The sequence below is a fragment of the Condylura cristata genome, unplaced genomic scaffold (genome assembly GCF_000260355.1).
Source record: "Condylura cristata isolate star-nosed mole 26May11 unplaced genomic scaffold, ConCri1.0 scaffold00021, whole genome shotgun sequence".
Classification (NCBI taxonomy): domain Eukaryota; kingdom Metazoa; phylum Chordata; class Mammalia; order Eulipotyphla; family Talpidae; genus Condylura; species Condylura cristata.
This window is the reverse complement of record NW_004567122.1, coordinates 21,230,025-21,252,270: the sequence shown is the minus strand read 5'-3', so window position 1 is coordinate 21,252,270 and position 22,246 is coordinate 21,230,025. Positions and strand designations below refer to the sequence as shown.

Below are 22,246 nucleotides of genomic sequence, written 5' to 3'. Positions count from 1 at the left end.
CTTTCAGTTGATGTGAAGGATTACATTAATTGATTTTCTGATTTTGAACCATCCTTGTGCTCCTGGGAACAAGCCTCCAGGCCTGTGCTGTGGGGGTGGGTGAAAGAGTTGCAAATCTTGCAGCTGCCCCAGTCACCAGATCACCAGATTTTCCTCCCCACCTCCCAGGCTCTATGTGCCCACTTGCACAGTCTTTTCCCACAGCTTGGGTTCCACTCACTGAGCCGAATGAGCAGGAAGCCTCCGTCTGTGGCACTAGAGCCTGGGCACTCCCCCTATCAGAGTGGCAGGGTTCTGCTTATTCTGTCCTTGCCGCTTCCGGACAGGAGTTCCATTATCAGAACTCCGCAATCACGGATTCTCCCTCAGTCATCTTCCTTCTAGTGAGTCCAGGGTGTTCTTATTTGGGTTGAAGCACGTAGCATGTAAGTCTGTAGACCATTTTTATATATTCCCATTTGAGCTTGGACGTAGTTTCAACATGTTTACTCTACTGCCATCTTGCCCATTCCGGAGCTAATCCGTCAGTGGCTTTGCCCAGCGCCTCAGTGCCCCGGATGGGATCTGCAGTTTTTCCTCAGCCTGGGCTCCACTCACCAGGCTGAGCCATCCCCCTTCACCTCCAGGTCTTTAGCGAGCAGCAAAGCTGCTCTTGCGGCTCCTGCAGCCTGCCAAGCTTCCAGGCGCCTGAGCGCTCCAGGGAGAGAGTTCTCTTATTGGCACTCCCAATCACAGATTCTTCCTCTGATATCTTCTTCTAGTGAGTCCAGGGTGTTCTCATTTGGGTTGAAACTCATTGTATGTAAGTCTATATTCTGTTTTCAGTCTTAAATTCCCGTGCAAGCCTGGATGCAGTGATCTCTGAGTCTTTACTCTGCCGCCATCTTGCTGTCTCCCTCATGCACTAATTTTAAACAAAATTTTCTGGGTCATACAGTAATGAGAAAAATGTCTGTTTCCAATATCCTGACTCCAGTATACCTGGTATAGACCTGGTGAATAGCAGTTCTCTCTTTTTGTTCTTTGCTAACACACTGCAAGCATGTCCTTGATGATGAATGGTTGGCATGGCATACAGTGATATTTTAACCAATCGTGAAATCTTCATGAAGCAAATACATTTGAGATTTTTTTGTAAAGGCTTATTTATTTGTCCATAAAGAATTCGGGTACAGGCCAGAAGTGCAAGGGGTAGAGAGGACTCGCCAGAGTCAGAGTGGAGAACAGAACAGGCAGATTGGGGAAGTGCTGATGGTAGCCTTGGGAGATACACGAGAGGTTTGCTGTGCCATATGGTTCACCCCTCTGGCCTTGGGGGGATTGAATTGTGCTGAGTAGCTGTGGTTATCTTCGAAGTGCTGTGCTTTAACCCATTGCACCACCAGGGAGGGCCCCATGATCTTTTAAGGCTTGTCCAGAATAAAAATGCAAGTAGAGTTTGGGACAGAATGTTTTAATAAACAGCAGTGAACTAGAAAGAAAAATGTAATGCTATAAGAACTAGGTTAAGAATGATTTGTAAGGACAGACATATAAGCAAAAGCAATAAAGAATGGTAAACTCTGTGCTCAGTCAGGGGCTTGGGATTGGCTTGAGTAAGGCCTCTAGCAGGAAAGGATATTTTTAGAGGATAAATAGCTTTCTTTGTCTTGATATTTTACTCTTCCTCAAAGAGAACAGATTAAGAACATAATTTTAAGAAAGTGGTGTAATTAGAAAGAATGAAATTCCTGAAAGGTTGGTTTACTTAAGAGTAGGGTTTTGAGAAAGGCAATACAGCCAGACTTCTCTCTGAGGATCCTAAATAGGCAGGGAAAGTGATCATAGGTATGCATGCACCAAAACTAATGTGTAATTTTTGCAAGAAAATAGCCTTTATTGCCTCTTTATTGGAACTTGATATAATTGATTATGAGTCTTATAATTGTTTAAAATGGCAGATGGTGTATTGTCAGAAAGATGTTAAGCAGGCTGAAAAAAATTTGACTGCAATTTGTGATTCATATAAGTACACAATTAAGTATGTCTGCTTACATGGTTGATATGTCCGCACCTATCCTGTAAAGAAAATGTGATTTGTTGCAGCACATCTGTTGTGCTAATACAGGAGATTAAAATGAACTATTTTGTTGAAAGTGAGCTGTGAAGTAATATAATGTTAGACAAGTTTGCTAAAAACGTTACCTATTATAGATTTTGTTTCTTTATGTTGAACTTTAAAAATATTACTTTCCTTTATGTGACAAAGCCTCACTCTTGATTAAGAAAATAGAAATTTATATGGTTTTAAGTTTTATTTTTGTCATAATTAAGTATCTTGTCATACATAGATGTCATACATACCTAAAATATAACTTAATGATAAATTATATCCAATTGATTTTCCGCATGAATGTTTCTTAAAGGTTTTACCATCATTATTGATGCTCCCTCCTTTGATTGAGAGGTGGTTTTGTTCTTACAAAAATTTGCAGGAACTTCTTACAAAACTTCTGGCTTTACTGTTAAAATGGAATTAAATAATTTGCATATAGGGCTTATCAGGAAATTCTGACTGTCTTCTTACATTCCTAAAATATGCATATAATCACTGTGAGAGGGTGGGGAGAGCTTTCACATATTTCTGTTGTAATTTTATAATGAATATGAATCATTGAATTGGCCAGTCTTAAAGAAATTGCATTTCTCAGATTTCCCCTGTATCTCAAACCTCAGCAATAAAGCTCCAATTAAAATCTAGTTAATGATTCCGTTCCACCTGAAAGAATGTATATTGATGTTGTAAAGAGTTCAATGAAATATATTGTAGCAGGAAGGAGGAGGGATAGAGTAGAAATGTCTAGGATCAGCTTTTAGGTTGAGTTGCCTAGAATCTAAATCAGCGTTCCTTTTTTTTTTTTTTTTAAGATTTATATATTTACAAGAACTGGGATACAGGCCAGAGATATGGGTGGAGGTGAGAGGATTCACCAAAGACAGCATGGAAAGCAGAAAAGGCAGACTGACTGAAATACACTGCGGAGGGGAACAGTGGGCTAGACAGGAGGGGTTTGCTCTGCAATGTGGGTCAGTTCTCTGGCCGGGGATCAAACTCATGCTGCAGTGGCAGCAGATATCTTTATAGTGCTGAGATTTAACCCCTTGCACTACCAGGGAGGCCCTGAGATCAGTGTTCTTAAGCTTTCTGGTGCCTGTAGATCTCTTGGACATCTAGCTAAAATACAAATCCTGGCTAAGTGAGTGGTAGATAGGGCCAGGACCTGCATTTCCTACAAGCTCCCAAATGATGTATAGGTTGCTGGTCCATGTACCACACTTTGAGATGAAAGGATCTAACTGAACTGTCCTTAATAGTCGTAGAAGTGTCTGTCCATAAATCATATGTGACAGAATTTGTCAAAGTTTGTGACAGTTGAACGAGGGCACCATCATTTTGTAGAAAGTAAAGATCATACAGATTACTTGAAAAAGAGCTTACCTAGAAAGGACACATGATGATGGACTTTAGTAGCACTGTATTACTGATTGGTTACTTTAGAAAAATAAAAGAGCAAGGAAACACTTTGAAACTCATTTTTAAATGTTAAGATAGGTCAATATTGTGGTAAACGGAGATGTGAAAACCCTCAATAGGATTCTCACAAACTGAATACCGCAGTAGTTGCCTAGAACTAAACAGATTGTCACGCAAACAAATCATGTTGCTAGAATGAAATATTCATAGGCAGTCTCGACTCCCCATACCTGTATATCTCTGATATGAAAGGAGTATCTTTATTGGTTATCTTTTGACTTTCTGTGCTCTCATCCACCTAATCAGGCATTAAAGCAGCTGTCCTGCATTTGCTGGTGGGAAATGTCAGTGAGTTAAGATAGTTGGGAGTAGGAGGTCGCTGGGTCTGTGGTCCTGGAGGTCAAGCTCACTTCACCAGTGCCATGCAGCATGGTCAGAATGTTCAGCTTTTCAAGAAAATGCAGAAATAACAAATCTCATACAAATTTTCCAAATTTAAAAGTCTTGGCTACTAATTTAAATTCTTTCAAAACTCTGTGGGCCAAAAAAACACATCTGTGTCCCAGACACAGCTCCTGAGCAACCCATTTACAATGTCTAGTGTCAAATCTACTGAAGTCTCCTAATGCTATTCTTGTGATTGAAAAATTATGAATTTTCTAAATGAAAAGCTCTGCTCTTATGTCTTTAGAAACTTTGCTCAAAAGCAATAGTCTCTGTTTAATGCATTTGGAGGCATGGGTACAAGGTTGGTATGTGATTGTAAAAGCTGTCTTTCCATCTTTTTTTTCACTTTCCAGATTACAGGACAGGCCCGTGTTTCACTCAGGTCAACAACCAGATGTGCCAAGGGCAGCTGACAGGCATTGTCTGCACGAAGACTCTGTGCTGTGCCACCATTGGACGGGCTTGGGGTCATCCCTGCGAAATGTGTCCAGCCCAGCCTCAGCCCTGCCGTCGGGGCTTCATCCCCAACATCCGCACTGGAGCTTGCCAAGGTGAGTCAGCTGTCTGCCTCTCTGCACAGACACACTTACATATCAGGTCTCCTTTTACCCACATGGACAGTCTGACACTATCGATAGGTCTTTCACCCAATACCATTTCCAGCCAGGTCCTTGTTATTTATTATTAGCAAGCCTGGCAGAGGGTGGCTTTTATTTAGCCCCTATAAGAAATAGTTCAATTCTTGACATAAATGAGAGATAAAAAATACAAAAAATAGGGGAAATTTTAGAAGTACAATTAAAATGTGCAAAACAGTCAGGGGATGAGCCAATCCATGTCTTTTATCCCTACTGTGAGAGAGCATTCTCTTACTCTTCTAATCTCATTCAGTTTATAAGAACCTGAGCTCTGGTAACAATGAGAACATCTGACCTATATTGTTATTAATCATACCTTCAAATCATTATGAACTCTGTCCATCCCTGGATTGGTTACAGTCTTTTCTCCAGGCATTCTTTTGAAAGGGCCCAGTTGTATCTAATATGTAATTTATTTATTAGGGCTAGGCTGGGACCCTAAGGATGCTACAGTAGTTTATACCAACACAAGCAGCTGCAAATTGTTATGTACTTGTTGGAAAATGAATTAATTTTCTTTTTTTAAAAAAAAATATTTATTTGTGCATACAGAACTGGGGTACAGGGCAGAGGTACAGGGGCCAGAGGTACAGGGGCAGTGAGCGTATCCACCAGAGACAGAGTGGGGAGCAGAACAGGCAGATTGATGAGGTACCCTGCTGAGGGTAGCAACAAGTGAGACAGAAGTCTGCTGTGCCATGTGGGTCACTTCCCTGGTGGGGGATTGAACTTACACTGAAGCGGCTCTGACTAGCTTCATAGTGCTGTGCCCTAATCCATTGTGTCATCAGGGAGGGTCCCAAATTAATTAATTTTCAACCACCATGGTGCTCACCCTTATTTGGCTACTCTCTGATACCATGTGTATTAAACCCATCTTTAGAACTTGGGAACAAATCTGAAATGAGCTCTCAACGTACAGTATGATCATAGGAAAATTACTCTTGTATTATTCACAGAAGTGATCCCTTATATTTGAGACATGGAGGTAGGTTGCTATAATTAAATCATATGCAGAGTTAGATATGATTGATGTTACTGACCAATATCAAAGGCAGGGGTATTATCTCCCATACCCATGTAAATGGGGTGTTGCAAAAAACCTGTCCTGATCTAAACCTCAAATGTCTAGGCCTCCCTGGTGCTACTGAGGTTAAAATTTCAGCTATGTCAAGCTGTTGCCAGCCACTGCGGCATGAGTTTAATCACTGGCCAGATTGCTGACCCACGTGGAGCAGCAGATCTTTCCTGTCTCACCTGCTGCTCCCTCAACAGTGCATTTTAGTAGATCCATCTGTTCTGCTCCTTGCAATATCTGGTGAATTCAGTCATCTTCTAGCACCTCTGGCCTGTACCCCAGTTCTTGTATGCATAAATAAATTTTAAAAATCTTAAAAAAAATGTAAACTCAAATATCAAATATATTTTGGAGAGCCTCTACATTGCCTCAATTCATGGAGTAATAAAGGCCCACATAATTTGGTAAATATATCCCAGACAGTGCCCACCAAGGTATTCTTTTACTTTTGTAGTTTTATAAATTATAATATTATAAAAATGGTCTGTCTAAATTATTATCAGATCAAAGCTATAGCAAAACCCAAGGGATGACCATATAACTCAACAGATTAGCAATTTTATCTATTGCATGTAAATGCCTCACTAGCTTTGTATTTAGAATGGTTTTGACAAAAGTGTTGTCTTGTATTAATAACTATCATAGGTTAGAGCTAAATATGAATATTGTGATAGTTGTAGTTCTTAATCTGTTGTTTAGTACTGATAGTAAAATTTATATTTTTGATATGATTACCAGTAAAATCAGACAATGTTCCTGCTAAAACAATAATTTGTCCATAGAAAATATAATATACCAGATGTTACATAGTAATTATTGTTCTATGTGTTTGTCAATTTAGGCAAAGATGACAATGTAATTTGTATAACATGGATTACTATTAAATAGAAAATAATACATAGTTTTATATTAATACTGCTTGGACTTACTAGAATAATATTTTTTATTTATTACTTTCTAATACACTGATTATTTATAGTGTTTATTGTTTTTACCTTCCCCAGATAGACTGTAAGCTCTTTTGGGGTAGAAATTAACATCTCTGAGAGACCTAAGACAGTGCCTAAACTGAGATAAGTTCAGGTACTTCCAAAAACATATTTAATAAGAATAGCTGTGGTTTAGAAAAAAAAACCTTAAACCAAGACTTTTCAAATTATTGACTTTCCTCATCTTCTTTGTATTAATTTTTTTTCACCCCTATGGTTTGTCATAGGCCTTGTTTTTCTGAACACCATTAGTAAAAATGTCTGACCTGATCTCAAACCTATAAATGTACTCTAGGATTTAGTAATGTCTGAAAGCTTATTTGATTTTGCTTATGCAGAATGATAAGCTTCGGGGTCTGCTTGCTTAAAAACCAAATGGCTTAATATAGCAACAGGAGCAAAACGAAGTTTGCCACATAGTTAAAATGTCTGGAAAAGCCAGTTTAAAATGTTCTGCTTTATTTCAAAATCATGGCATAGTCTGGAAGTTCTCAATTAAATAATAATCCTCAGTTCAGGCTATTTTAAGACTACATCTTACTGTGATTTCATTTTTCCCATTAAATTCCTAGACTATTTCCTAACTAGAGTTGCCAAATTAACTTGGAAGAAATAGGATATGAAAAAATAACATAATAAACCAGGATACATATAGGTCATATTTTGTTTACAATAGTGATTTTCTTAATAGGACAATCAAAAATTTTTATAAAGATAAAAATAAATTTCAGCTCCATGGACAACCATAAATTACTTAATATTGATTCTAAAATATGGCTCATATATTAGCCAAGGAATACCATTTCTGAAGTTCTGAACATTAACCTATAGCTGATGCAATTAATGAATTACTTTACCTCTGATTTAAGAGGCATCTAAAAATGATCTTGCGATAAACCAAAATATGAGCATTGACAGAAAACTAAGGTGATACTATTTTGTTTTTTGATTTAACTATTGCTGTAATGATTTGGGGGGGTTAGTAAATAAGAAAGGTTGTACATTACTGGATATTGTGAAGTCAGTCATAGGATTCTTGATTTCTTTCATACTGAGAATTCTACCCCTTGTGTCTAAATCTAATGAACATACAGTCTTGTGCTTTCTTCTATTTTTTCATATATGTTGCACATTATATACATATATTATACATTGAAGTAAACTATAACATACTTAAGTAAATACATGCCTTACAATTTAAGCTATCATAAAAGGAATAAATAAAAGGTTTAAAAGTGTCATTAAGCGGTCCTCCCCGGTGGCGCAGAGGGTTAAAGCACAGCACTAAGAAGCTGAAGCCACTTCTGCATGAGTTCATTCCCGCCTGCCCCGGAGGTGACCACATGGTGTGGCAGACCTCTCCTGACCCGCCCGCTGCTCCCCTTTCTGTCTCTGGTGAATCCTCTCACCTTCCACATCTCTGGCCTGTACCCCAGTTCCATATGAATAAATAAATCTTTAAGTGTCATTAAGCCCTTTACAAGAATATTTACAGACTTTAATTATGTTATAAACTGCCACGTACTTATGTTGTAATAATTTCTAATAAATAGTTTATTTTTAAACATTAGTAGACTCTTCAGAATCTAATTTTTAGATGGCCATTTTAAGACTAGTAACTAACTTTAGCTTCTAGATTTTCAAAGTTGAAAGGTATACTTAAATTTTTTAATAATATTCAAATAAAATCTATATAATAACTCAAATTATTTGTTATCTAGAACTAGACCTCTAAGCTACTTCAAACACTTCAAGACAGAAAATTATGTCAGAAGAAATTTGTCATTAAACTCCATCTTCAGGGGCCTCCCTGGTGGCCTAGAGGTTAAATCTCAACACCATCACTGCCACAGTCAGTTCAGTCCCCTGCCAGGGACCTGACCCACACAGCGCAGCAGACCTCTCCTGCCTCACCTGCTGCTCCCCTTGGCAGGATACATTAGTAAATCTGCCTCTTCTGCTCCCTACTCTGTCTGTGGTTAATACCCCACCCACACCTCTGGCCTGTACTTTAGTTCTTCTTTTTTTTAAAAAATATTTATTTATTTGTGCATACAGAACTGGGGTACAGGCCAGAGGTTCAGAGGTGGTGAGAGGATTCACCAGAGACAGTGGGGAGCAGAACAGACTGACTGACGAAGGACACTGCTGAGGGGAGCAGCGGGCAGGTCAGGAGAGGTCTGCCACGCCATGTGGGTCACCTCCAGGTACCGACTGAACTCACGCTGAAGTGGCTTTAGCTTCTTAGTGCTGTGCTTTAACCCACTGTACCACAAGGGAAGGTCTGTACCTTAGTTGCAAACAAACAAAATTAGTTGAAAGGAAATCCATCATCAACTTAATAACAAAAGTAATAAACCAGTCTCAACCTCTGCTCCTCCCAGAACCAGGAGAGGCTCAGAAGTTTAGAAACCAATTACAGCCAGGCCCTAGTAGGACACAGGACAAGAACTTGAATGAAGAAATAGCAGCACAGACCTGAAATAAGTCCCTGCAAAGAAAATGCCAGTGCCTTTTCAGTGGTACAGGTACAGAGATACATATTGTTTTATGCTAATTGGCAAGCAATGAGTTTAGAAGTCAAATCTCTTTTGCTATTGGGCAGGCATAGATTGTTCCTCAACTGTATACTGAGTATAAGATATCCCATTAGAAAGTTATTTCCAAACCATTTAATATTGCTAAACTAAAGGGAGATTTACTTGTTATTAAAGAAAATTAGAACCAAGACACATTATTTCATTTTTATTTTTTTAATTAAATTGTGTAATTATTTTAAAATGACTTACCAGTCCTTTACATCCTTGTTAATATTTTCTCATCTCATGTGTGATCACTGTCTCTCTCCCACCACAAAAACACTATAGTCCTTCACCATGGTCCAGTGTGCTTCTCCCCTACTTCTCACCCTTTTCTCTACCCTTCTGGATGCCTCAGATCTGTGGTCAGCTTTCAAGTGTTGGTTTTAATGTTTGTCTTTCTCTGACCCTTTGAGAACCATAACAAATTTGTCTTTGCTGTACAGATTGGTCAAGTTCACCAGATCGTTGCAAAGTTTAACTTCAGTTCATAAAATGAGTAGTATAACCGATTCCTAAACAGTCAAGACACATACTTAAAACATACTTGGACATAGAAACTCTTACTTAAAGATGAGAGAATATTTCCCTTCATCTAACTCAAGAGAAGCAAGTTTAAAAATGAAAAATAGATAACAAGACCCTTAAAAAAAAACTACAATTCCCAAAGTAGCGATGAATATATGCAAGAAATGGCCCCACTTGAAGATAAGTAATGAAAAAAGAGACCTAAATATAAAAACTGAGAAAAAGAGGGGCACAGACAAAAAGGAAAAGGCAGATGAATGTGCTTCAAAGAAAAATTACTCAAAAAGTACAAAGTTCACATACTTGTCGCTTATCTCCCATCAAGTACTAACCAGGCCTGACCTGACCCTGCTTAGCTTCTGAGATAAGATGAGATCGGCACGTTCAGGGTGGTATAGCCATGGACTGTCTCTTATTTCAAGGAAATGAGATCAATATGGTGCTTCCTTTAAAGGTGCTCAAAGGAGCGGTTTAAAAGTTAAGAAAAGACTGTAAGAGATTTTAAAAAAGAGTGACTTGGTAGTACTCAAGAAAGAAATTGAAGGTTTAAAACTGGTTCTAATGCAAGACAAATAATACATTTATCCATGCAAAAAAATATATATGGCTAATGCTTGAGCAAATTGCAAATCAGAACGTCGCTGAACAATAAAGAAATTACAAAGAAACTGATATATAATGAAGACAAATTAAACCAGTGGAAAAAAATTTTAGAAAAATGCTTAAAGGTAAAATAGAAAATGTTCTAAAATAGATAAAAGGTTTTAATGGTAGATCAAAACTTCAATGGAAAGAGAAGACAATGAAATCTATGGGCACAAGACAGACTAAGCAAGTAGTTTTATTTATTTATTTATAGAAGTAACTTAGTTTATAGCACTACATAATTTAGGAGTGCAGATTCATATCTTTTCAAATATTTGTTATCACCCAGAACCCCCACTCAAGTGCTAGTAATTCACCACAGTGCATGGACCTATCTACTGCTTTTTTAAGGGAATATACCAGCAGGTCTCCAGCTTCTGTAGAGAAATTTACAGGCCAGAAAACTGGTGTGTCTACCAACTTCTTATGTAACCTGCCCTTGATTTGGATTTCTACTTAAATAGGAAACTTTAGTTTTGCTGTAGAAAATCAGTTGAAAGGGGCCAGTGTGTGGGAGGCCAGAAACTGGTTTGAAATTGATGGTGGAGGCTGAGGCCAGTGGAAAAGCAGAGGGGAGATTCGATTTATATCTGGAAAGTAAGCACTTGTTACCGAGGGAATGATGTGGTTGAGAGGTGCTGAGATTTGGTTAGGTTTTTGACTTTTGATTGTGGGATAAATGAAGATTATTAAGATTGAAAAGGAACCATGTTATGTTCTTTTTATTTCTGAATTCTGAGTCCTACTGAATATTTGCTTGTTGTGATGATCCTTTTTTTAGTATTTAAGTTCTCAAACATGAGTATATATTCTGGCTGAATTAAACTCTATTACATGGTTGCTAAAATACCCTGGATTTATCAGATTCCATATAGATTAAGACTATTTATGTACCCTTTTTTTGAGGTAACATTGAAATGCTGATACTGTATATGATTCAGAAGTATAGAATCACATTTTGATATGTACTAAGCCACACCCAGCACCAAGATACCCATATCAGTTGATGTATTTAAAAGCTGACATTTGAGTTTATAGAAACACAAATAGTATGTCCAAATATCCATAAACTATAGAAATAAGAAACATTTTTTTAAAGATTTATTTATTTATGCATACAGAGCTGGGGTACAGGCCAGAGGTACAAGGGCAGTGAGAGGATTCTCCAGAGACAGAGTGGGGACCAGAGCAGACCGACTGACGAAGTACACTGCTGAGGGAAACAGCGGGCGGGTCAGGAGAGGTCTGCCACGCCATGTGGATCTCCTCCGGGGCAGGGATCGAACTCATGCTTAAGTGGTTTTAGCTTTTTAGTGCTGTGCTTTAACCCGCTGCTCCACCAGGGAGGGCTGAAATAAGTAACATTTTTAAAATGGATCTTATTTGATAAGAGGCAGTTTTAAAAAGGGATGCACTGTTATGTATAATACAGTAATAGGAGTTGGTCCAAAGTTCCTGCTGATAGGAAATTAAATGAACTCTTTTTTTATTATAAGCCTTCTACTACTAGACATATTTTTCCATATTTGAATATGAATAGAAATAATATATATATACTGGTTTGTTTAACTATTTAGAACACATTTATTTGAAGAAATTGGAGAATAAATGATTTCATAAACTATAATTATTGTTTTGCTATATTATTTTTTAAACTTAATAGACATGGTCTGCATTGATTGACAGGAGATATATGTAGGGTTTAAATCTCAAAAGATTTAATTTTATTCTACACAATTCTTACATGTGATTTGAAGTAATTAAAGTTTAAAGAAATATTAAGTATATGCCTGAATCAAAGGATGAACAGAAACACAGCTAAATAGTCTGAGCAGTGGAAAACTAATCAGACAATGGTAGCTGCTTATGTTAGCACTTTGAAAATGTAATTCTTGCATACTTTGAAGGTCTTAGATTTGATTTTTTTTTTCTTGTATAGAGAATATTTATATGTGTCTAAATTCAAGTTTATTGTTCTTTTAGAATTCTTTAAAATTTCCCTTTTTATTTTAACCAACTTGATCTGCCTAAAAGGTATTAATTCTGTACAGCTGAGTAGTCTAGGATACTTCAAAAATAAAGGTTTTATTTTTCCTTCTAGGAAAATACTTTTTTAGGCAATTATAAAATAAACCCTGTAATGTTGGATTGCTTTCTCCTTTGAAAAATTACTAAATCTACTAAATATGTAGTCAAAGATTTTATGAATAGTATTAAGGGATTTATAGAGTTTGGACTCATTTTTCAGCTTATACCATGATATTTTTTCTCTGATTTATCTGCCAGGAAAAGAGGTTTCTAGGGATGTTTTATACCACACTATAATGAGGGTGGAAATGTAGTACATTTAAAAAATAATGTGGTTTGAAATGTTCTGAATTAAACTGTTCAGAGTATAAACTCCTTGCCATATATTTCGTTCTACTTGCTTTTAGTTTGGATCCGATTTCCTTTAATAAACAATGAAATCTACCTTAGTTTCAGCATAAAATAATTTAGGATTGCAACAGTTAGTTTTTATAGATAGATAGCTAAAACAAGGAAGAAACAATAAGGACGCTATATTTTATAGCTTGAATTCTGTAACTTACATACTAAAATGCACCAAATTGAAGCGCTTAACAAAAATAGTAGAGTAAATTTATATATACAGAAATGGAGATGTATCTAAAAAAATAGTTTTACAGATTTTTTTTTTTGTAGAATAATTAAGGTGTAAGCCAGAGTTGGGGGTGAGAGGATTCACCAGAGAAAGAGTGGGGAGCAGAACCAGTAGATTTACTGAAATACACTATTTAGGGGAACAGGGGGCAGACAGGAGAGGTCTGCTGCGCTATATGTAGGTTAGCTCCCTGACAGGGATCAAACTCAGGCTGTGGTAGTGATAGTACTGAGACTTAACTTCTAGGCCTCCAGGGAGTCCCCACAAAATAATAATTATTTCGTGTGTGTGTGTGTGTGAGAGAGAGAGAGAGAGAGAGAAAGAAAGAAAGAGAGAGGATTCCCCAGAGACAGAGTAGGGAACCAAATAGGAGGATTGGCTGATATCCGCTGCTGAGGGGAGCAGTGGGTGAGAAAGGAGAGGTCTGCTGTGCTATGTGGGTCAGCTCCCTAACTGGGGATCTGTGATATAGTGGCCGCAGATAAATTCATAGTGTTGCATCTTAATCCCCTGTGCCACCAGGGAGGTCCAGCAATAGCATCTTTTGAAAAGAAACAATAGTGTTTGTAACAGTTTATTCTTCAGATTTGAATATTCTTAATAAAACTGTTTTAGGGACCTCCCTGGTGGCACACAGTACTAGGAATCTAGCTGCAACCACTTCCGGACGAGTTCGATCCCTGATCCCTGGCCAGAGAGATGACCCACATGGCATGGCAGACCTCTCCTGTCTTGACCCCTGCTCTTCAGCCGTGTATTTCATCTTTCTTCCTGTTCTGCTCTGGTGAATCCTCTCACTGTCCCTGTGCCACTGACCTGTACCCCAATTCTATCTACATAAATAAATAAATAAATATTTTTTAATAATACTTTATTTTTACATCATTCCCACAAAATATTTTTAATGGAAAAAAACAACATGTAGAATAGCGCACACAGCATGATCTTTATTTTAGTTAAACAACCACCACACTGAGCATGTGTGTGATAAACATCTGAAAGAACTCCTAGGATATCTAGTGGGTCTGACTTTTACATTCCATTTTTCTATACCTTCATCATTGCAGTGAAAATTTTAAAGTTAAATTTATATTAATTAATCTGTTTTAGACTGTCATTTGAAATAGGATTCAGTGAGAAGTTGAATATTTTTCTATAGTGCTTATAAAAAGACATGCTGAATTAGATACACTTTAAAAATTAAAATCAAAGGATTTTCCCCAGCCCCCTGTAATATGCAAACTGTATTTTTTTTTAGCAGATATTTTAAGATGAGGAAGTTATTTTGTTTTCCTGGTATAATGATATTTTAAAAATTATGAATGAGTGTCAAATTGGGTCACTTGTTCTTTTTTTCCCACATCTTCGGAGTGGCCATATGTTTGCATTCCTTACTTGTTAACATGGTAAATTGTGTTGATTTTTGAATATTGAAATCTTAAATTCCTAGGATAAACTTCCCTTGAATATAATGTAGTAATCTTCTATAATTGCTAAGAAATTTTGTGTCTGTTGCAAAAGGATATTATTCTTATGTAAACTTTTCCATAATGTTTGGCTTTGGCTTTGGTTCTTATTTGGTGCAGTAAGACAGTATCCCCTCTTCTATGAATCTGTGTACAGCTGTTATAATTTATTCCTTAAATGAAAACATTCAATGGCACAACCACCTATTCTGAAATTTTCCTTGTGCAAAGATTGTTAAATGTGGATTAAGTTTTTAACAGATGTTTTCTGTTCTTGACAACGACTTATATTTGTGTTTTCTTTTTTAAAGATTTGTTTATTTATTAATGCATACAAAAGCTGGGGCATAGGGCCTCCCTGGTGACACAGGGGTTAAGGACAGCACTATCAAGCTGTCGCCAGCCACTGCAGTATGAGTTTGATTCCTGCAGGCCAAGGAGCTGACCCACATGGTGCAGCAGACTTGCTCCTGTGTTGCCTGCTGCTCCCCACAGCAATGTTTTAGTACATCTGCCTGATCTGCTCCCACTCTCTCTGGTGAATCCTCGTGGCCTCCGCATCTGGTCTTTACCTTAGCTCTTACATGCATACATAAATAATCTTTAAAAAAAAAAAAAAAGAGCTGGGCTGTAGGACAGAGCCAAAGGTGTGAGAAGGTGAGAGGATCTACCTGAGACAGAGTGGGGGGGGGCAGAACAGGTGGATTTACTGAAATACGCTCCCTAGGGAGCAGCTGGTGAGACTGGAGGGGTCTGCTGCGCCATGTGGGTCAGCTTCCTGGCCTGGGATCAAATTCTTGCTGCAATGGCTTTAGTAGCTTCACAGTACTGAGACTTAACGCCTTGCGCCACCAGGGAGGCCCAGTATTTGTATTTTCTAAAAAACTTGTACATTTGGTCTTCTAATTCAGTGCCATAAAGTTGTTCATATTATTACTTTTTATCTTTTAATCCCATAGAATTTGTAGTGATGTGCCCAGTCTTACTTTTAATGCTGATTATTTCATTTATCTCTTTTATCTCAATAGCCTTGACAGAAATCTATCAACTTCTTATATCCACATTTCTTTTAAATCATCATTATTTTCTCACTTCTGTTTATATTAGGTTTAATTTACACATCTTTAAATTTCTTTCTATGGACATTTATATCCCCAATTTTAGACCTTTTTCTTTTTGTAAAATAAACATTTTATCACTTCATTTTTCCATTGTGCATTGTTTTAACTGCACTGCCCAGGTTTGGAAATCGGCTATACCTTCATGTTCTCATTCAAAATAGATTCTGATTTTTGTTGTTATTCCTTTTTTAACCCATGAATTATTTCAGAGAATACCATTTAAATTTCATATACTTGTAAATATTTCAGATGTTTTCTATTATTAAGTTCTAGTTTAGTTCTATTGTATTTAGAGATTATTTGGGTGATATTAATCATTTATTAATGATGGTCATTTTATTTTTCCTGACAAACTTCCTTTAACATTTCTTTTAGACTGTCAACTTTGATTTGTTTGAAATTATATATTATGGTTTCTTTAAATATTTGTCAATATTAGAATTTTTTTTCTTAATAGATGATTTGTAGGATGAGGAAGACAATTGCTGTCTAAAACAAAACAGGTTTCAATTTTAGAATAAGAGACTACATACAACCTTCAATAAAAAAATTTTCACAGTATAGTTCTCAAAGTTCAGATGAGGAAATCTAAAATTCAGCAAGTATTGTGATTAATGAAAAAAACAAGCATTTAAAATTTAAAAAAATTAGAACATTGGATATGTAGCTATTGGTAGGAGAGAGAAAACACAAGACTCATTATCAACAGTAGAATTGTGTGGACTGATCATAGGTATAGTGTTTGCTGTGGTATGAATTGCTGTAGGCTTTATGAAGATCCATCAGGCAGTATTTATTCATACTGGGTGTGCATACCCTGTGTTCTAGTAATTATGCTCTGGATCTAAAGCAAAGGGATAAAGATTTTCTTTGAGTCCCTAAAGTTCATTGTTATTTAGTTCCATAAAGAATAGACTAGGGACATTCATTTTATCATTCACTAAGAAGGAGGGAAGTCACTATCATCAGGACAGTAAACACACTAAGAAATGTCTATAGCAAATCAAAGCCAGAAATTGGTTATCTGCATAAAAATATGGCAAGACTTAAAAAATGAAATTCCAAAAGAAAACTTCAGGAAACAAAATTAGATCTATACTATGTGCCATTATATTAAGTTAAAATACACACATACAAGGTATATCCCCTCATGCCATTATCTTGAAAACAATTGAATTTCTTCTCCACATTAAATAAATATATAGAGATATTCTGAAAACTAGTAAATTCTGTGTTCAAAATGCTTTCTTTTTGCAGATGTTGATGAATGCCAAGCTATTCCTGGAATATGTCAGGGAGGAAACTGCATCAATACAGTGGGCTCATTTGAATGCAAATGCCCTGCTGGTCACAAGCAGAGTGAAACTACTCAGAAATGTGAAGGTGAGTGTCTATTCTGATCATAAATCGATTTGTTCTTTCCATTTCTACATTGCAGCAACAATGGATGTGATCTAACCATTTATATTTTCCTTTAATGGTTTCCCATTTCATTTATGTTATATCAAAGACAAAAACTGGGTAAAGAGTAGTTCAGATGAAATATAATGTCTGTGTAAAATGATGTTAAAAGTTGATATTATGTTATATATTACAAAATAAATATTTTGACTTTTTATTAAATACTGTTGCTTGACTATCAATTTTTTTTTAAAAGATTTATTTGTACATACAGAACTGGGGTACAGGCCAGAGGCTGAGGGGCAGTGAGAGGCTTCACCAGAGGCAGTGGGGAGCAGAACAAGCAGATCAATGAAGTACACTCATGAGGGGAGCAGAGGGCGGGTCAGGAGAGTTCTGCCATGCCATGTGGTCACCTCCGGGGCAGGCGGGGATCGAACTCATGGTGGAAGTGGCTTTAGCTTCTTAGTGTAGTGCTCCCTGCACCACCAGGGAGGGCCTGACTATCAAATTTTTAAAGCATAATTGACTCAGGGAAAATTTGGGAATTACCACAATAGATCTTCTGTGAAAAATTAGTTTACTCAAATAAAATATATGTTAAAAGTTAAGTTTTTGGGATGTGAGTTTTGGGTTATAATATTGAAATGTTAATTCAGTTAGCCTTCTTCAAATAGGTCAAAATTTGTTTCATTATTATGAAATTCAAGAAAAGGCATTAAATTCACTATTTTTAGGACCAAATAAATTCTGAAAATTTAATACAAATATATCTAAAGGGCTATGTTATGCAATGCATAAATGCAGCATTAATAACCAAATTCTGCCTGTGTTGAAAATTTAAAAAAAAAACTACATGGAAGATGAGAAGAATTGTCATAATTATCTGAGTTAGCATAGACTTTGAACCACATTGTCAAGGATCTACAGAAATTCTGGGTTGTGCAGTTGTCTCTTTGCTTTTTTGTGTATTTTTCCTCCTGGCTTTGTTTTGGTTGGTTCTGTTGGTCAGCTTTTTGTCAGTCCCCTTACTTCTAGAATCATATCCAAACTAGATCGATGGGTGCTGAACTGAAGAACAAAGACATTGTTTGATTATAGGTGAGAAGGCACAACCATTCACTGGTTAGTGTGGTAGTGACATTTCCATTAATACTCAGTAATATATTTCTTCCTAGTTGAAAATAGAATGAGCCTTTTCTACATCACATTTATTCCAAAACAACATATATAGCCAAGAGTTGGAAGAAAGACAGCATAGCTCTTTATTTGTACTTGTCTATGTTCTTTAGGAAAGGGAGCTATTGATGTAATGTAGGCACCACCCAAAGTCCCGAATCCAGTCGTCTCTTTCCTTACTTCCTGCCTAAGCAGCCAAATCTGTTTAACCATTGCCCAGATGGAAGTATGTGATTTAATACTTGGGATTGGTAAAAAACAGCAGAATTGGAAGAACTGGTGATTAGAATTTGAATACTAAAAGGTTCTGTGAAGCCTTTTTTACTTTGTGTATTAGTCTTATTTATTTGGATATGTCTTAATTGTTACCACTTTTCTTTAGGTAATATTGTTCCTATATGTAAAAGGTCAGGTGGTATTGACTTATACAATTTTTTTTTTTAAAGATTTATTTATTTGTGCATACAGAACTGGGGTACAGGCCAGAGGCTCAGGGGCAGTGAGAGGCTTCACCAGAGACAGAGTGGGGAACAGAACAGGCAGATCAACGAAGTACACTGCTGAGGGGAGCAGCGGGCGGGTCAGGAGAGGTCTGCCACGCCATGTGGTCTCCTCCGGGGCAGGCGGGAATCGAACTCATGCGGAAGCGGCTTTACATTCTTAATGCTGTGCTTTAACCCACTGCGCCACCAGGGAGGGCCATACAATTTTTTTTTTTTAATTGTAATTGGTGGCATAGTGTGTCTGGAAAGACTGTAAACTATTGCTATACTTAGTGACACGTTTTGAATTATATATGCTTTATAAAAAGTTTATGTAGTGTCATTGTAAAAATGTAGCTTTAAAAGTCAATGCTTGCTTTAAGTAAAAATATAACCATGACAATTACTTGTAAACAGCTGTCAAGTTTCAGATATTTTAATCTTTATATGTACTATATAATGTGAATATAAAATATAGTAGTTTTGGAAAATCTATTTTAAAATGATACCTTGTTTCTGTTATAAACATTTCATATTTCTGGTCATACAAAAAAAACATATAAAAAATAATTTTTACTCTTAAAGTTACTAGTTTATGTTCAGAAATAAGAAGGAAAAGTCCAGCCTTTTGATTCACATGATTGGGGAAATGGTGGTAACAACAAATTGAACAGCTTGCTTATTAACTTTTAAAAATCGTGCTGTGAGTTTTCTGTAATTTTTGTTGACCATGTCACTCCAATGCTTGAATAAGATCCTTGAGGATAAAATCTCTTTTTTGATTATGCTGTATCCCAGAATCAGGAGCTGTTCCTGATTTAATATAGGCTCTTAAAAATATATGGGCTGATCAGTAGAGAGTAGGGTATATAAGAAGTTAATTTCTTTGAACTGGGTTGAATGTCCAAAGAAGATTAAATGTGGGGCCAGTTTAAAATTGGATTTGGAAAGGGGCCAGTAAGCCCCTTTTCCTTTGTCTGGCATTTTTTCTTAATAATTTAAATTTTCTCTGGTTGCCATTAAGGAACCTAGAGCATAAACATTAATAAATACAGTTTGGCATTTTCAGATCTGTGTGTCACCTGTTGGTAGTAATTCTGAGGTAAAGGCCTTTGTTCTCTCTCTAAAAGGATGAAATGGCTTTATATTCTTGTAGAAGGAGCTTTTTCATTGGAATATGCTATTAGCCAAAATAGTATCCTGGGAGGTTTAATCTGCTGAACATTTAAGTTTGATTATATATAGGTTATACTGAAATGAAAATAAATAAAATAATGAGGGAGGCATTTATCTACTAATTTAATGCTTGAAACTTCTGATTCAATATCTATCATTCAGACTTGTTTTATATTATATTCGGTGGATCTTACATGAGATTTTTTTTTTTTTTCTGGTGTTCAGCTGTACACTATCTTCTTATAAGTCAGAGTCCAAACAGAAAGGGCATTCTTTTTCTCTTTTTCAATCCTCCTCTCCCCTTTCTTCTCTCTTTTCTCTCTCTCATTATTTTCTGCATTTACTGAGTTAAGGTCTTGGATTCCTTAAAATCTTCTAGGCTTACGGAATCAGGTCTTTTTTGTCCCAGTCTAGATTGGCTACAAAATCTTTTCCTAATTCTGTCATACAGTGGGCAAATGATTCTTTGTTAAGCTAAACTATTTCTTCACATCCAAGGAGAAGATTGAGTAAGTTGTTTACTCTATTAGAAGATTCAGTAATCTAAATATCTATTTAGTTTATATAAAGAAAGGAAGCATAAGAAATCAGTATCATAGGAAGTGAGTGTAAGAAGACTCTCCAGCATTTTTCTTTTTCAAAATAAAGTATGTTATTTTGAATTTCAGCCCACTTGGATTAAAGCACAAGTATGTACCAGCTGTCCTTGCATGAACCTCCCTCTCCAACACACACACACAAACACACTTCATGACTATACCTTCTTTAACATTCCTTGAGCTAGTTATTCTTTCCAGGCTTAAATGGAGAGGAGGAAAATAGCTTCATTGTATTGGAGGGGTATGCTCGTTGGCTCTTTAGATGTCAAGTAGTTGTTTACAGTTTATTCTGAAGAGTCTCCCTCCAGCTTTGTTCCATTACCATTTTGTTGTTTGAGATTTGTGACAACAGATTCATGTATTTATTCTCATGAAACTTGTTGGCACCATATTTTAGCTGCTATTCCAGCTCCGCTTTGATAAACCATGGGAAATTAATCTCCCTACTAAACTGAAAATACTTGATTTTACTCATATTAGCAAAGTATATATTAACTTAAAAAATAATAATAAATAAATCCATTGACTACTTCCCATAAGGAAAACTGCATTTTGAAATGAAAGTTCAGTTGAGTAAACACTGGAAACAGAAAACACTTTTTTTTTACAGAAAATATTTTTAAGTGATCAATTTAAAGAGTACAAAACTATCATCTTTTAAATCCTTTATTTAAAAAAATTGTGAATTATACTTGAAAAAAGTATTTGTCCCTTGAATCAAAGAGCTTATGCATAGTCAGTGGATCTATGCTATATTTTCTGTTCATTAAAAATAAAAATTCATTCTGTACCACCATGCTAAAATAATCTGCTCATGATGAATTCACTATTTGAAACTGCAGGTCTAGAAGATCGAAAGGAGTAAATATAACCTAATTCTAGCTTAGCTCATAAAAGGATATCAACAGTGGAGGTGTAAAGTTAACAGTTTTGGAATAGGCAGTGTACTCTATCATTTTATAAAAAGATAAGAATAAAAACTGAAAAAGAACAGGAACTAGCTCTTTTGGATACAAAGACATGTTTACAAAAGCTTAAAATTTAACTGGCCTGTAAACAACCCAGTGGAATATAATAGAAATTCCAAATTTAGAGCACAAAATCAATGGGGAAAAGATCTGATATGCAGTGAATGATGCTGGGATGACTGAGTATCATTTGAAATAAAATAAAATTGGTCCCTTATGTGACTTTCTATACCAAAATAAATGTTAAGTAAATCAAAGATTAACAGCATTGTTAAAAATAATCATGAGAACTTTTATCTAGTCGTAGAGATGAGAGATGATTTCTTAGTCTCTCACTCCAGATAAGTGACATAGATATAGATTGGTAAATTCAGCTACATAAAAGAAAAATTGGATAATAATGAAAGTAAAACCCATTATAAGTAAGAGCAAAATACAATGAAAAGCTGGAAGAAATATTTGCAATTCATAACACAAAGACAAATTTTCAATATATAAAGTTCTATGAATCAAAAGGAAATTACAAAAAGAATTTTCAGGGTTTGAATTGATTTTTGACAACAAGGGAAATACCAATACTTATTAAATATATCAAGATATGCTTATCCATTTAGAAGAAGAATGTGAAAAAAAACTATGAGATATTATTTTTTGCCTCTAAACTTTAATGAAATAAAAATGATAATAGAAAATGGTGATGATTTTGAGAAACAGACATTCTCTTAAATTCTGATAGAAGTATAAAATTGGTAATATTTCTTAAATGGCCATTTA

General features: G+C 36.0%; 1 protein-coding gene across 1 annotated transcript in view; it reads left to right on the top strand.

Annotated features, from left to right (window-relative positions):
- The window catches only part of FBN2 (fibrillin 2), a 223,976-nt gene that overhangs the window by 59,213 nt on the left and 142,517 nt on the right, over positions 1-22,246 (top strand). The window contains exons 6-7 of the mRNA XM_004686681.1: positions 4,315-4,512; positions 16,925-17,050. Of these exons, the coding sequence (XP_004686738.1) occupies positions 4,315-4,512; positions 16,925-17,050 (324 nt within the window). The remainder of the gene's footprint in view (positions 1-4,314; positions 4,513-16,924; positions 17,051-22,246) is intronic.